Source organism: Salvelinus alpinus, chromosome 5, assembly GCF_045679555.1.
Source record: "Salvelinus alpinus chromosome 5, SLU_Salpinus.1, whole genome shotgun sequence".
Lineage (NCBI taxonomy): Eukaryota > Metazoa > Chordata > Actinopteri > Salmoniformes > Salmonidae > Salvelinus > Salvelinus alpinus.
Genome location: NC_092090.1, coordinates 22,455,568 through 22,472,028, shown reverse-complemented (window position 1 = coordinate 22,472,028; position 16,461 = coordinate 22,455,568). Strand labels below are relative to the sequence as shown.

Genomic DNA, 16,461 nt, shown 5'->3' with positions numbered 1-16,461 from the left:
CTTCTCATCTACCTTCTCCTCTCATCTACCTCCTGCTCCTCATCTACCTCCTGCTCCTCATCTACCTCCTGCTCCGTATCTGCCTCCTGCTCCTCATCTAACTCCTGCAGGACTTCCTGACGGGCCGCCCCCAGGTGGTGAGGGTAGGTAGCAACACATCTGCCATGCTGATCCTCAACACTGGAGCCCCCCAGGGGTGCGTACTCAGTCCCCTCCTGTACTCCCTGTTCACCCACGATTGCATCGTCAGGCATGACTCCAACGCCATCATTACGTTTTCAGACGACACAACAGTGGTAGCCCTGATCACCGACAACAACAAGACAGCCTATAGGGAGAAAATCAGAGACTAGGACAAAAAGGCTTCTCAACAGTTTTTACCCTCAAGCCATAAGACTCCTGAACAGGTAATCAAATGGCTACCCGGACTATTTGCATTGTGTGTGTGTGTGTCCCCCCCACCCCCCCCACCCCAACCTCTCTTTTACGCTGCTGCTACTTTCTGTTTATCATATATGCATAGCACTTTAACTATACATTCATGTACATACTACCTTAATTGGCCCGACCAACCAGTGCCCCTGCACATTGGCTAACCGGGCTATCTGCATGTGTCCCGCCACCCACCACCCGCCAACCCCTCTTTTACGCTACTGCTACTCTCTGTTTATCATATATGCATAGTCGATTTAACCATATCTACATGTACATACTACCTCAATCAGCCCGACTAACCGGTTCCTGTATGTAGCCTCGCTACTGTTATAGCCTCGCAACTGTATATAGCCTCGCTACTGTTATAGCCTCGCAACTGTATATAGCCTCGCTACTGTTATTTTTCACTGTCTTTTTACTGTTGTTTTTATTTCCTTACTTACTTATTTCCTTACTTAGAGCCTGTAAGTAAGCATTTCACTGTAAGGTCTACACCTGTTGTATTCGGCGCATGTGACAAATAAACTTTGATTTGATTTGCTCCTCATTTACCTCCTGCTCCTCATCTACCCCCTGCTCCTCATCTGCCTCCTGCTCCTCATCTACCTCTTGCTCCTCATCTACCTCCTGCTCCTCATCTGCCTCCTGCTCCTCATCTACCTCCTGCTCCTCATCTGCCTCCTGCTCCTCATCTACCTCTTGCTCCTCATCTACCTCCTGCTCCTCATCTGCCTCCTGCTCCTCATCTACCTCCTGCTCCTCATCTGCCTCCTACAACTCTTCATCTTCTGTGTCCTTTCTCTCATCTCCCTCCTCTACCTTCACCTCCTTTTCTTATTTCTCCTCCTCCTCTCATTCCTCTCCTCCTCTGAGAGAGAACTCCCATCTCAGTCCCAGAGACAGTAATGTGTTTGCTGTGGTTAGTGGTGATGTGAGACTACTGAGACAGGCAGGAAACAGAACAGGAAACACTATAGTCTGTGCATCCCATAACACACTGCAGAGGAGAGAAAACACACCCACTCTGTTTCAGCCTCTGAAACAAGAGAATAGGCCTATCTACAATATGTAGTCCAAAAGGTGATAACTGCAGTAGATTTGATAAAAGGTGATAACTGCAGTAGGTTTGATTAAAGGTGATGACTGCAGTAGGCTTGATTAAAGGTGATGACTGCAGTAGGCTTGTTAAAGGTGATAACTGCAGTAGGTTTGATAAAAGGTTATGACTGCAGTAGGTTTGATTAAAGGTTATGACTGCAGTAGGCTTGATAAAAGGTGTGATAACTACAGTAGGACTGTTAAAAGGTGATAACTGCAGTATAAATTAGAATAGGAAGACCAGTGAGTTGACATTCTGTGTATGACTGTATGGTATGTATGGGTGTATGATTTGTGTTCAATGTGTATGTGAGTAGTGTCATGCAGTGACTACTACAGAGATTACTGCAGCTCAGGGGCTAGATCAGATTACAGGTGGGGGCGGGGCGGGGGGGGGGGGGGTCAGGTGTAATCAATAGGAGAGCAGTGAAAGTGGAGAGACAGAGAAAGATGAAAGAGAGATCTATTATGTATTTCACTTGCTATAGCAATGTAAACATAAGTTTCCCATGCCAATAAAGCCCTTAAATTGAAATTGAAAGAGAAGAGACAGTGAAAGGGCAGAGCAGGGGAGAGAGAATGAGATAAGGGCCATTGCACTGAGGGATATGACAGACAGACAGACAGACAGACAGACAGACAGACAGACACAGAACAATGCCCTGAGCATGTAGCAATGGTCTTTTAATAAGTGTGTGTGTGCTGTTCCTCAATGGACAACTGATAACACGCTGCTCAGCATGTTCACTCTACTCAAAGCTTTAGTCCCATTAAGACAGCTCTGTCCAATCAGCAGACAGCATGTATATTCATCTGAAGCATAAAGCTCATAAAGCAGGAGATTAACTGGGGCTGAGGAACATGTAAAACATCTGAAACACAACACTGCTCTGGGCACAACCATGTTGACTTGTTGTGTATGTATGGATGTATCTAATTCCAATGGGGTAAAATGGGACCGCCCACAGTAGAGATCGACTATAAAAAACTAAGGCGTCCAGAACAGGACGCACAATCAGGGGCGGATACTCGTTTTGTTCTCCTCCTTCACGGTTTGGTCCGACCGAGAGAGAGATCGTGTTGTTTCGGGTAGCTACCATCGGCATACGGCAGGTGAGTTCACTACAGCTCACACGGAGTTTATAGACTACGAGCCTGGCAGTGTATCTATCTCGTGTTAATTATACCGAGCCCCTCCCCGCCCAAGGAACAGCCAGAGCGGGTAGAGTCCAAGCGCAGCCCTGTTGTCAGTTTCAGCACCACCAGCAGGGAAGAGCAGAGCTGTCCAAACATCCAGCAGTTTGTGACCGCTATCGTCGGTCGGATCATCCACACAACACAACACCCCCAAGACAGCTATAACCGGTAGTAATCCAGCGGAAAATAGCCTACAGCCACCGATTGAGTGGATATTTTATTTCAGAATGGCGTCCAAAGGAATGGGAGTTCTCCTTCTGCTCGGGATTTTTGCTGTGACTGTCTCCCAGATTTCTGCTTTCCCCACACCTGCCGAGGATGGTGAGTACATGGCCTGCTGGTAGCCTACATCTGTTGTGACTGGTTTCAGTGTGGATATTTTTTAATTCGCTAGGCCTATAGCCCACTTTTAAAGTACATTTTAACTAGGCCAGGCTATATTTAAACAATTTTCACATTAAAAATATATATTTAAACATTATATATAAAACAAGATAATTCAAGTAAAAATAGAGTAGGAAATAACAAATAAACAAAGAGTTTGTGACGTTGGTGGTTGCATGCGATGTAAGGCCGATTGCGTTCTATTTCCAACGCAGTTTATCTTTTGTTTGTTAAACCGATTATGACGCTGCAGTGTCCGGTCGGGTCGGGAGTTGGGACTCACTGTAGCCCTAGACTGTACCCTCTTTCACATCAATAAACCATATTAACCAAAATTAAACAAAGTACATGAAAACACTTGGCCCACATGACCAAGCAGGCATATCTTAAAAATACCCTGATGATGTTGGACCCCTCAAATTCAAGTCAGTGTCTTTCTCTGTCGTTCATAGGAGAAAGTTTCTTCTAACAATGATTTAAGATAGTTTTTTAAGGCTGTGATTTGAAGCAGTCAGGTTAGCTGGTCCTACATTTGTTTCTACCTAAATTACACGTTTTAGATGTCTCAGATGATGTGATAGTGAATGGTGGTGGTGGTGATGATGATGATGATGAAGACGACAAGGATGATGATAACAATGATGATGCGGATGATGATGTTGATGATGACAAAGACAATGCTGCTGATGATAATAATAAAGATGATTAGTAGTAGTATTATTATGTGGTTTTATTTTCCCTGCAGATAAAGCTGTAGTTTACAACAGACGACTGACTGAGGAGAGACCAATCCAGGAGCAGGTAAACTATCTCTTTCTTTCTCTCTTTCTCCTTCTCTCTCTCTCTCTCTAAACTATCCGCCGTGCTATCTCCAGACTAATATCATGTCAAATAGACTTTGTGGAGGAGAGAGTTCTCAAACTTCAACAACGTCATATCAAACCAGACTAGAGCAACAGTAAACAAGCAAAGCTATTAAAACAGAAATGTTTACACTGTTTATGTTATTTTCCACAGATTGCAGAGGCAGATGATGTGAAAGCAGCAGTGGAGTCTGCAGGTAAGTGGATACTTCACAGGCAATCAATCAATATTGTTATTACATACATTTGAATATGTATGTGAATAGTGTGTAAGAATTATTTTAGTTGTCTCTTGGATGTCTTCATAACTGTTTCATCTTGTTTTTTCAATGCAGTATGGTCTTGTGTTGTTCTTGTCTTTACCTGTTCTGTACTGTGTAGGGTGTCCACCCACACTACCAAGAGTTGGTGAAAACGCACTTAGCTGATCAAATGTAACTTCCTTATGTAAAAAAATACATTTCACCAAGACAAATATGATTATTCATGTTTGAATCGTTCGGTGGGGTCTTTCTCTAACCCAGTGGTTCCCAAACTGTGGGGCGGGTAGTATTTAACGTGTTGTGGTCGTCGTCTTGAAACTTATTTCCACCGGTCACAAAAGGCTGAATTAGCATGACCCGAGCTGAATTCAATGTAAAAGGCTGAATTAGCATGACACGAGCTGAATTCAATGTAAAAGGCTGAATTAGCATGACACGAGCTGAATTCAATGTAAAAGGCTGAATTAGCATGACACGAGCTGAATTCAATGTAAAAGGCTGAATTAGCATGACACGAGCTGAATTCAATGTAAAAGGCTGAATTAGCATGACACGAGCTGAATTCAATGTAAAAGGCTGAATTAGCATGACCCGAGCTGAATTCAATGTAAAAGGCTGAATTAGCATGACCCGAGCTGAATTCAATGTAAAAGGCTGAATTAGCATGACCCGAGCTGAATTCAATGTAAAAGGCTGAATTAGCATGACACGAGCTGAATTCAATGTAAAAGGCTGAATTAGCATGACACGAGCTGAATTCAATGTAAAAGGCTGAATTAGCATGACCCGAGCTGAATTCAATGTAAAAGGCTGAATTAGCATGACACGAGCTGAATTCAATGTAAAAGGCTGAATTAGCATGACACGAGCTGAATTCAATGTAAAAGGCTGAATTAGCATGACCCGAGCTGAATTCAATGTAAAAGGCTGAATTAGCATGACACGAGCTGAATTCAATGTAAAAGGCTGAATTAGCATGACACGAGCTGAATTCAATGTAAAAGGCTGAATTAGCATGACACGAGCTGAATTCAATGTAAAAGGCTGAATTAGCATGACACGAGCTGAATTCAATGTAAAAGGCTGAATTAGCATGACACGAGCTGAATTCAATGTAAAAGGCTGAATTAGCATGACCCGAGCTGAATTCAATGTAAAAGGCTGAATTAGCATGACCCGAGCTGAATTCAATGTAAAAGGCTGAATTAGCATGACACGAGCTGAATTCAATGTAAAAGGCTGAATTAGCATGACCCGAGCTGAATTCAATGTAAAAGGCTGAATTAGCATGACCCGAGCTGAATTCAATGTAAAAGGCTGAATTAGCATGACACGAGCTGAATTCAATGTAAAAGGCTGAATTAGCATGACCCGAGCTGAATTCAATGTAAAAGGCTGAATTAGCATGACCCGAGCTGAATTCAATGTAAAAGGCTGAATTAGCATGACCCGAGCTGAATTCAATGTAAAAGGCTGAATTAGCATGACACGAGCTGAATTAAATGTAAAAGGCTGAATTAGCATGACCCGAGCTGAATTCAATGTAAAAGGCTGAATTAGCATGACCCGAGCTGAATTAAATGTAAAAGGCTGAATTAGCATGACCCGAGCTGAATTCAATGTAAAAGGTTGAATTAGCATGACCCGAGCTGAATTCAATGTAAAAGGCTGAATTAGCATGACACGAGCTGAATTAAATGTAAAAGGCTGAATTAGCATGACCCGAGCTGAATTAAATGTAAAAGGCTGAATTAGCATGACCCGAGCTGAATTAAATGTAAAAGGCTGAATTAGCATGACCCGAGCTGAATTAAATGTAAAAGGCTGAATTAGCATGACACGAGCTGAATTCAATGTAAAAGGCTGAATTAGCATGACACGAGCTGAATTCAATGTAAAAGGCTGAATTAGCATGACACGAGCTGAATTCAATGTAAAAGGCTGAATTAGCATGACACGAGCTGAATTCAATGTAAAAGGCTTTGGGGGAAAAAGCTTGGTATACGCTCAGTGCTTCATTGACATTTCACAGAGATATGCTTGTTTTTGTGAGAAATCTTCAAAAAATAACAATAATTTTGATTTAATATGAAAGCGTATACTAAAGTATGAAAATACTATGTCATGTCGTTATCCATCTTAGCTCTATATTATTTTATGTCCTGTGGATTGGAGAAGAAAGATGACTAGTTCAACAGTAAAGTGAGATGTCAGATCGCCTGTAGCCTTATTCATGCACAGAATCCAGCCTAGCTGACACGATGCCATTTTCCTGGCCTCTCTCTCTCTGGCCTCTCTCTCTCTGGCCTCTATTGTTTCAGTCACCCTCATTTTAGTCGTCCTCCAAGGGTAAAAACTCCAATAACCTTTGAACGGGTTATTATAGAGACATGACGTTTGGACCATTGGTTTTCTTAGACAATTATCTACACAGTTAACATATAAAAAATTGTGTTTTTGATTGGACACCCTTTACATGTATTGTGTGTTTTGTGTGGACCCCAGGAAGAGTAGCTGTTTCATGTTTTGTGTGGACCCCAGGAAGAGTAGCTGTTTCATGTTTTGTGTGGACCCCAGGAAGAGTAGCTGTTTCATGTTTTGTGTGGACCCCAGGAAGAGTAGCTGTTTCATGTTTTCTGTGGACCCCAGGAAGAATAGCTGTTTCATGTTTTGTGTGGACCCCAGGAAGAGTAGCTGTTTCATGTTTTGTGTGGACCCCAGGAAGAGTAGCTGTTTCATGTTTTGTGTGGGCCCCAGGAAGAGTAGCTGTTTCATGTTTTGTGTGGGCCCTAGGAAGAGTAGCTGTTTCATGTTTTGTGTGAGCCCCAGGAAGAGTAGCTGTTTCATGTGCAACAGCTAATAGGGATCATAATAAAATCCACAGTTCCAAGACCACCCACTGCAGCCCATGGCTCTGGCCCCGTATTCATAAAGCACCTTAGAGTGGGAGTGCTGCTCTAGGATCAGGTCCTCTCTGTCCATTCATTATAATCTAAAAGGCTAAACTGATCCTAGATCAGCACTCCTATTCCCAGATGTTTTATGAATATGGACCCTGAATTTCACTAGTCCTTCTGGTCTCCCATCTAGGGATTGACCAGGCCCAACCCTGTTTAGCTGCAGTGGAAAGCCAGCCATGCCCAACCCTGCTTAGCTGCAGTGGAAAACCAGCCAGGCCCAACCCTGTTTAGCTGCAGTGGAAAACCAGCCAGGCCCAACCCTGTTTAGCTGCAGTGGAAAACCAGCCAGGCCCAACCCTGCTTAGCTGCAGAGGAAAGCCAGCCAGGCCCAACCCTGCTTAGCTGCAGTGGAAAACCAGCCAGGCCCAACCCTGTTTAGCTGCAGTGGAAAACCAGCCAGGCCCAACCCTGTTTAGCTGCAGAGGAAAACCAGCCAGGCCCAACCCTGCTTAGCTGCAGTGGACAGCCAGCCAGGCCCAACCCTGTTTAGCTGCAGTGGAAAGCCAGCCAGGCCCAAACCTGCTTAGCTCCAGTGGAAAACCAGCCAGGCCCAACCCTGTTTAGCTGCAGAGGAAAACCAGCCAGGCCCAACCCTGCTTAGCTACAGAGGAAAGCCAGCCAGGCCCAACCCTGCTTAGCTGCAGAGGAAAATCAGCCAGGCCCAACCCTGTTTAGCTGCAGTAGAAAGCCAGCCAGGCCCAACCCTGCTTAGCTGCAGAGGAAAACCAGCCAGGCCCAACCCTGCTTAGCTGCAGAGGAAAGACAGCAGAGAAATACAAGGTGGTTTGGTGGCTGGCTTCTCTATTTAAAGATACACTATGGAAGTTTAGTTGATGAAAACACACATATCCTCAGTTTTAGGCTAACAATTTATGGGTGAAGGTGGGTGTGCCCTTTCTGGATATTATTTCTCTCCATAGAGTGGACTCATTTTTGGCTCAAGAGGAGCAACCCCAGAGGCAGAAGCTTCGTATAGTCTCTTAAATATTTCCCTCTCCCCCTCAGACACCAAACCTGCTGTGGAGCCTAAAGAGGTGAAGGAGGCGGAACCAGAGCAAGAGAATGATGACTTCACCCTGCTCAAGTCCCTGGCCGAAGGTCAAAGGTCAAAAGAGACCAATGAGACGCCGGTCAGAGAGAGCCTGGAGGAGGTGCCTTACTTCCCAGACGAATCAGATTCCACCAAGAACCGCCGGCTAGCCGAAGACTATGACTCAACAAAGATGGAAAACGGCAAGTACCAAGGTATCTAGTTTAGTCTGTTTATACTACAGAAAGTACCAAGGTATCTAAACTCAGCAAAAAAAGAAATGTCCTCTCACTGTCAACTGCATTTATTTTCAGCAAATTTAACATGTGTAAATATTTGTATGAACATAACAAGATTCAACAACTTAGACATAAACTGAACAAGTTCCACAGACATGTGACTAACAGAAATTGAATAATGTGTCCCTGAACAAAGGGGGGTTCAAAATCAAACGTAACAGTCAGTATCTGGTGTGGCCACCAGCTGCATTAAGTACTGCAGTGCATCTCCTCCTCATGGACTGCACCAGATTTGCCAGTTCTTGCTGTGAGATGTTACCCCACTCTTCCACCAAGGCACCTGAAAGTTCCCGGACATTTCTGGGGGGAATGGCCCTAGCCCTCACCCTCCGATCCAACAGGTCCCAGACGTGCTCAATGGGATTGAGATCCGGGCTCTTCACTGGCCATGGCAGAACACTGACATTCCTGTCTTGCAGGAAATCACGCACAGAACGAGCAGTATGACTGGTGGCATTGTCATGCTGGAGGGTCATGTCTGGATGAGCCTGCAGGAGGGGTACCACATGAGGGAGGAGGATGTCTTCCCTGTAACGCACAGCATTGAGATTGCCTGCAATGACAACAAGCTCAGTCCGATGATGCTGTGACACACCGCCCCAGACCATAACGGACCCTCCACCTCCAAATCGATCCCGCTCCAGAGTACAGGCCTCGGTGTAATGCTCATTCCTTCGAAGATAAACGCGAATCCGACCATCACCCCTGGTGAGACAAAACCGTCAGTGAAGAGCATTTTTTGCCAGTTCTGTCTGGTCCAGCGACGGTGGGTGTGTGCCCATAGGCAACGTTGTTGCTGGTGATGTCTGGTGGGGACCTGCCTTACAACAGGCCTATAAGCCCTCAGTCCAGCCTCTCTCAGCCTATTGCAGTCTGCGCACTGATGGAGGGATTGTGAATTCCTGGCTTAACACGAGCAGTTGTTGTTGCTATCCTGTACCTATCCCGCAGGTGTGATGTTCGGATGTACCGATGCTGTGTAGGTGTTGTTACACGTGGTCTGCCACTGCGAGGACAATCAGCTGTCCGTCCTGTCTCCCTGTAGCGCTATCTTGGGCGTCTCACAGTACGGACATTGCAATTTATTGCCCTGGCCACATCTGCAGTCCTCATGCCTCCTTGCAGCATGCCTAAGGCACGTTCACGCGATGAACAGGGACCCTGGGCATCTTTCTTTTGATGTTTTTCAGAGTCAGTAGAAAGGCCTCTTTAGTGTCCTAAGTTTTCATAACTGTGACCTTAATTGCCTACCGTCTGTAAGCTGTTAGTGTCTTAACGACCGTTCCACAGGTGCATGTTCATTAATTGTTTAAGGTTCAATGAACAAGCATGGGAAACAGTGTTTAAACCCTTTACAAGGAAGATCTGTGAAGTTATTGGGATTTTTAGGAATTATCTTTGAAAGACAGGGTCCTGAAAAAGGGACGTTTCTTTTTTTGCTGAGTTTAGTTTAGTCTGGTTACACTACAGCAAGTACCAAAGTATCTAGTTTAGTCTGTTTATACTACAGCAAGTACCAAGGTATCTAGTTTAGTCTGGTTATTTGTTATGGATGTACTACAGCAAGTACCAATATATCTAGTTTAGTCTGGTTATACTACAGCAAGTACCAAGGTATCTAGTTTAGTCTGGTTATACTACAGCAAGTACCAAGGTATCTAGTTTAGTCTGATTATACTACAGCAAATACCAAGGTATCTAGTTTAGTCTGGTTATTTGTTATGGATGTACTACAGCAAGTACCAAGGTATCTAGTTTAGTCTGGTTATACTACAGCAAGTACCAAGGTATCTAGTTTATTCTGATTATACTACAGCAAGTACCAAGGTATCTAGTTTAGTATGATTATACTACAGCAAGTACCAAGGTATCTAGTTTAGTCTGATTATACTACAACAAGTACCAAGGTATCTAGTTTAGTCTGGTTATACTACAGCAAATACCAAGGTATCTAGTTTAGTCTGGTTATACTACAACAAGTACCAAGGTATCTAGTTTAGTCTGGTTATACTACAGCAAATACCAAGGTATCTAGTTTAGTCTGGTTATACTACAACAAGTACCAAGGTATCTAGTTTAGTCTGGTTATACTACAGCAAATACCAAGGTATCTAGTTTAGTCTGGTTATACTACAACAAGTACCAAGGTATCTAGTTTAGTCTGATTATACTACTGCAAATACCAAGGTATCTAGTTTAGTCTGGTTATACTACAACAAGTACCAAGGTATCTAGTTTAGTCTGGTTATACTACAACAAGTACCAAGGTATCTAGTTTAGTCTGGTTATACTACAGCAAATACCAAGGTATCTAGTTTAGTCTGGTTATACTACAACAAGTACCAAGGTATCTAGTTTAGTCTGGTTATACTACAGCAAGTACCAAGGTATCTAGTTTAGTCTGATTATACTACAGCAAGTACCAAGGTATCTAGTTTAGTCTGATTATACTACAGCAAGTACCAAGGTATCTAGTTTAGTCTGATTATACTACAGCAAGTACCAAGGTATCTAGTTTAGTCTGATTATACTACAGCAAGTACCAAGGTATCTAGTTTAGTCTGGTTATACTACAGCAAGTACCAAGGTATCTAGTTTAGTCTGATTATACTACAGCAAGTACCAAGGTATCTAGTTTAGTCTGATTATACTACAGCAAGTACCAAGGTATCTAGTTTAGTGTGGTTATTTGTTATGAATGTACTACAGCAAGTAAGACTATCATTAGCGCCACAAGGTTATGCTTTTAAGTTGACTATTAGACCATATTGGGGACCTATTAGGGGTCTTTGACTCTGTCTTCTGTCCCTAACCAGACAGAATGTTACAATAATGGCCTCCTGGACAGACTAACCAGACAGAATGTTACAATAATGGCCTCCTGGACAGACTAACCAGACAGAATGTTACAATAATGGCCTCTTGGACAGACTAACCAGACAGAATGTTACAATAATGGCCTCCTGGACAGACTAACCAGACAGAATGTTACAATAATGGCCTCCTGGACAGACTAACCAGACAGAATGTTACAATAATGGCCTCTTGAACAGACTAACCAGACAGAATGTTACAATAATGGCCTCTTGGACAGTCTAACCAGACATAATGTTACAATAATGGCCTCTTGAACAGACTAACTAGACATAATGTTACAATAATGGCCTCTTGGACAGACTAACCAGACAGAATGTTACAATAATGGCCTCTTGGACAGACTAACCAGACAGAATGTTACAATAATGGCCTCTTGGACAGACTAACCAGACAGAATGTTACAATAATGGCCTCTTGAACAGACTAACTAGACATAATGTTACAATAATGGCCTCCTGGACAGACTAACCAGACAGAATGTTACAATAATGGCCTCTTGAACAGACTAACCAGACAGAATGTTACAATAATGGCCTCCTGGACAGACTAACCAGACAGAATGTTACAATAATGGCCTCCTGGACAGACTAACCAGACAGAATGTTACAATAATGGCCTCTTGGACAGTCTAACCAGACAGAATGTTACAATAATGGCCTCCTGGACAGACTAACCAGACAGAATGTTACAATAATGGCCTCCTGGACAGACTAACCAGACAGAATGTTACAATAATGGCCTCCTGGACAGACTAACCAGACAGAATGTTACAATAATGGCCTCTTGGACAGTCTAACCAGACAGAATGTTACAATAATGGCCTCCTGGACAGACTAACCAGACAGAATGTTACAATAATGGCCTCCTGGACAGACTAACCAGACAGAATGTTACAATAATGGCCTCCTGGACAGACTAACCAGACAGAATGTTACAATAATGGCCTCTTGGACAGACTAACCAGACAGAATGTTACAATAATGGCCTCTTGGACAGACTAACCAGACAGAATGTTACAATAATGGCCTCTTGGACAGACTTACCAGACAGAATGTTACAATAATGGCCTCTTGAACAGACTAACCAGACATAATGTTACAATAATGGCCTCTTGAACAGACTAACCAGACATAATGTTACAATAATGGCCTCTTGGACAGACTAACCAGACAGAATGTTACAATAATGGCCTCTTGAACAGACTAACCAGACAGAATGTTACAATAATGGACTCCTGGACAGACTAACCAGACAGAATGTTACAATAATGGACTCCTGGACAGACTAACCAGACAGAATGTTACAATAATGGACTCCTGGACAGACTAACCAGACAGAATGTTACAATAATGGACTCCTGGACAGACTAACCAGACAGAATGTTACAATAATGGCCTCTTGGACAGACTAACCAGACAGAATGTTACAATAATGGCCTCCTGGACAGACTAACCAGACAGAATGTTACAATAATGGCCTCTTGGACAGACTAACCAGACAGAATGTTACAATAATGGCCTCTTGGACAGACTAACCAGACAGAATGTTACAATAATGGCCTCTTGAACAGACTAACCAGACAGAATGTTACAATAATGGACTCCTGGACAGACTAACCAGACATAATGTTACAATAATGGCCTCTTGAACAGACTAACCAGACATAATGTTACAATAATGGCCTCTTGGACAGACTAACCAGACATAATGTTACAATAATGGCCTCTTGAACAGACTAACCAGACAGAATGTTACAATAATGGACTCCTGGACAGACTAACCAGACAGAATGTTACAATAATGGACTCCTGGACAGACTAACCAGACAGAATGTTACAATAATGGCCTCTTGGACAGACTAACCAGACAGAATGTTACAATAATGGCCTCCTGGACAGACTAACCAGACAGAATGTTACAATAATGGCCTCTTGGACAGACTAACCAGACAGAATGTTACAATAATGGCCTCTTGGACAGACTAACCAGACAGAATGTTACAATAATGGCCTCTTGGACAGACTAACCAGACAGAATGTTACAATAATGGCCTCTTGGACAGACTAACAAGACAGAATGTTACAATAATGGCCTCTTGGACAGACTAACCAGACAGAATATTACAATAATGGCCTCTTGGACAGACTAACCAGACAGAATGTTACAATAATGGCCTCTTGGACAGACTCTTGGACAGACTGTCTCTACTGTATATAACTATGGTTGACCTATAGATCAAATCAGAATGTTTATAAACAAAGCTGTTCTGGTAATTCCAGGTAGACAAAGAGTCCCTGTCTTTGTTCCTGTCCTGTCTGGGCCTTTTGGCTCTGAGCCTGTGTGTCTGATAGGGGTCTTCCCTGTGTCTGATCCCTCTATAGGGAGGTCAGGTCTGAGGCCCTGCGCTGCTGTGAGAGAGAGAGAGAGAGAGAGAGAGAGAGAGAGAGAGAGAGAGAGAGAGAGAGAGAGAGCCCCTTGAATTGAATTGAATTGAATTGAATTGAGATTGAGAGAGAGAGAGAGAGAGAGAGAGAGAGAGAGAGAGAGAGAGAGAGAGGAGAGAGAGAGAGAGAGAGAGAGAGAGAGAGAGAGAGAGAGAGAGAGAGAGAGAGAGAGAGAGAGAGAGAGAGAGAGAGTCCTAGGTCCTAGGGCTCTGTTCACAAACACAAACACACCCCACAGAGCCCCAGGACAACAGCACAATTAGACCCAACCAAATCATGAGAAAACAAAAAGATAATTACTTGACACATTGGAAAGTATTAACAAAAAAACAGAGCAAACTAGAATGCTATTTGGCCCTAAACAGAGAGTACACAGTGGCAGAATACCTGACCACTGTGACTGACCCAAACTTAAGGAAAGCTTTGACTATGTACAGACTCAGTGAGCATAGCCTTGCTATTGAGAAAGGCCGCCGTAGGCAGACATGGCTCTCAAGAGAAGACAGGCTATGTGCACACTGCCCACAAAATGAGGTGGAAACTGAGCTGCACTTCCTAACCTCCTGCCCAATGTATGACCATATTAGAGAGACATATTTCCCTCAGATTACACAGATCCACAAAGAATTTGAAAACAAATCCAATTTTGATAAACTCCCATATCTACTGGGAGAAATTCCACAGTGTGCCATCACAGCAGCAAGATTTGTGACCTGTTGCCACAAGAAAAGGGCAACCAGTGAAGAACAAACACCATTGTAAATACAACCCATATTTATGCTTATTTATTTTAACTTGTGTGCTTTATCCATTTGTACATTGTTACAACACTGTATATATATAATATAACATTTGTAATGTCTTTATTGTTTTGAAACTTCTGTATGTGTAATGTTTACTGTTAATTTGTATTGTTTATTTCACTTTTGTATAATATCTACCTCACTTGCTTTGGCAATGTTAACACATGTTTCCCATGCCAATAAAGCCCCTTGAATTGAATTGAATTGAATTGAATTGAGAGAGAGAGAGAGAGAGAGAGAGAGAGAGAGAGAGAGAGAGAGAGAGAGAGAGAGAGAGAGAGAGAGAGAGAGAGAGAGAGAGAGAGAGAGAGAGAGAGAGGATTATCTCTCCTCAGGCGGTCGGCTGAGACAGTGGAAGAGCTAAGGCTAAGCTACAAGCCTTAAATCCTCTTCCTCCATCGCTACAGGATACTATAGACACTTAGTACATCACAAATGGCACCCTATCCTCTATATAGTGGACTACTAGTTCACCACTAGGGCACTATAAAGGGAATAGGGTGCTATTTGGAACACAGGCCCTGTCTCTCACAGACCCAGTCTCTCACAGACCCAGGATTTCATCTCAACCTAGTTCCGGGGAAACAGGTAACTGCTGTATTAGACTTGGGATCAAATGTCAGGTACCATAAAGAAGAGAAGGGTCTTGTTCAAATACATCTTGAATCCTTCCTTCTTCCCTTCCTTGACCTAATCACTGATCTAACATGGCTGGACAGGTGAAAGCAAAAGCCCCAGTACATGGTTTCTATAAGGAAGGATTCATGTGAAGTATTCAATCAGGAGGCTCCTCTTGATCCTCTCAGAGGAACTGATGGGCTGTGTCCCAAATGGCAACCTATTTACTATGTAGTGCACTACTTTTGACCAGAGCCCTATGAGCCCTAGTCAAGAGTAGTGCACTATAAAGTGAATAGAGACATTATGGTCTGACGCCAAGTCTCTCTCCTCTCAGGATCTGGGTCAAGGTTATATTCTTAGTGTATGAGAAACATCCCCATATGGTCGGAGGGAGTTATTCAGGAGAATAATTGCTTTGTGTGACACGACACATTCAATCTAACATCGCTTATATATCTTTCATTCTTTCAATATTTATGTGTGTCTGTGTGCGTGCTTGTATGTGTGTTTGCATGACTGCCGATGTACTGTACTGTACTTTACTGTACTCAACTCTACTGTACTGTACTCTACTGCACTGTACTGTACTCTACTCTACTGCACTGTACTGTACTCTATTGTACTGTACTCTACTGCACTGTACTTTACTTTACTGTACTCAACTCTACTGTACTGTACTCTACTGCACTGTACTGTACTCTACTGTACTGTACTGTACTCTACTGCACTGTACTGTACTCTATTGTACTGTACTCTACTGCACTGTACTGTACTTTACTGTACTCTAGTGTACTGTACTGTACCGTATTGTACTGTAACTGATGCAAGCAGTAGAATCAGATTTAAAAGCAGGTAAAAATACACCTTGTGGAACGGCGGGGACTGTCAAGTAACACAGACATGGGCACAGACACATGCATACACACACATGATAACATATGCACTATACACACACGTACACTTGGATTTTGTGTTATGGATATGTGGTAGTGGAGTATAGGCCTGAGGGCACACACTTAGTGTGTTTTGAATTCTGTAATGAATGTATTATAATGTTTTTTAAATTGTATAACTGCCTTAATTCTGCCAGACCCCAGGAAGAGTATCTGCTGCCTTGGCAGCAGCTAATAGGGATCCATAATATATACAAATACAAATACTGCACTGTACTCTACAGCACTGTACTT

At 43.0% G+C, this 16,461-nt stretch overlaps 1 protein-coding gene across 2 annotated transcripts in view; it reads left to right on the top strand.

The window, feature by feature from the left end:
* Positions 1 to 2,421: 2,421 nt before the first annotated feature.
* LOC139575745 (secretogranin-3-like) overlaps positions 2,422 to 16,461 on the top strand; it is a 25,080-nt gene continuing 11,040 nt past the window's right edge. Inside the window, exons 1-5 of one of the 2 annotated variants that reach the window (XM_071400996.1) lie at positions 2,422 to 2,646; positions 2,957 to 3,051; positions 3,860 to 3,915; positions 4,132 to 4,174; positions 8,206 to 8,445. In XM_071400996.1, coding sequence (XP_071257097.1) covers positions 2,958 to 3,051; positions 3,860 to 3,915; positions 4,132 to 4,174; positions 8,206 to 8,445 — 433 coding nt within the window. In that variant the 5' untranslated portion in view covers positions 2,422 to 2,646; position 2,957. Of the gene's footprint in view, positions 3,052 to 3,859; positions 3,916 to 4,131; positions 4,175 to 8,205; positions 8,446 to 16,461 lie in introns of both variants that reach the window. The other variant, XM_071400997.1, reaches the window with a different exon arrangement.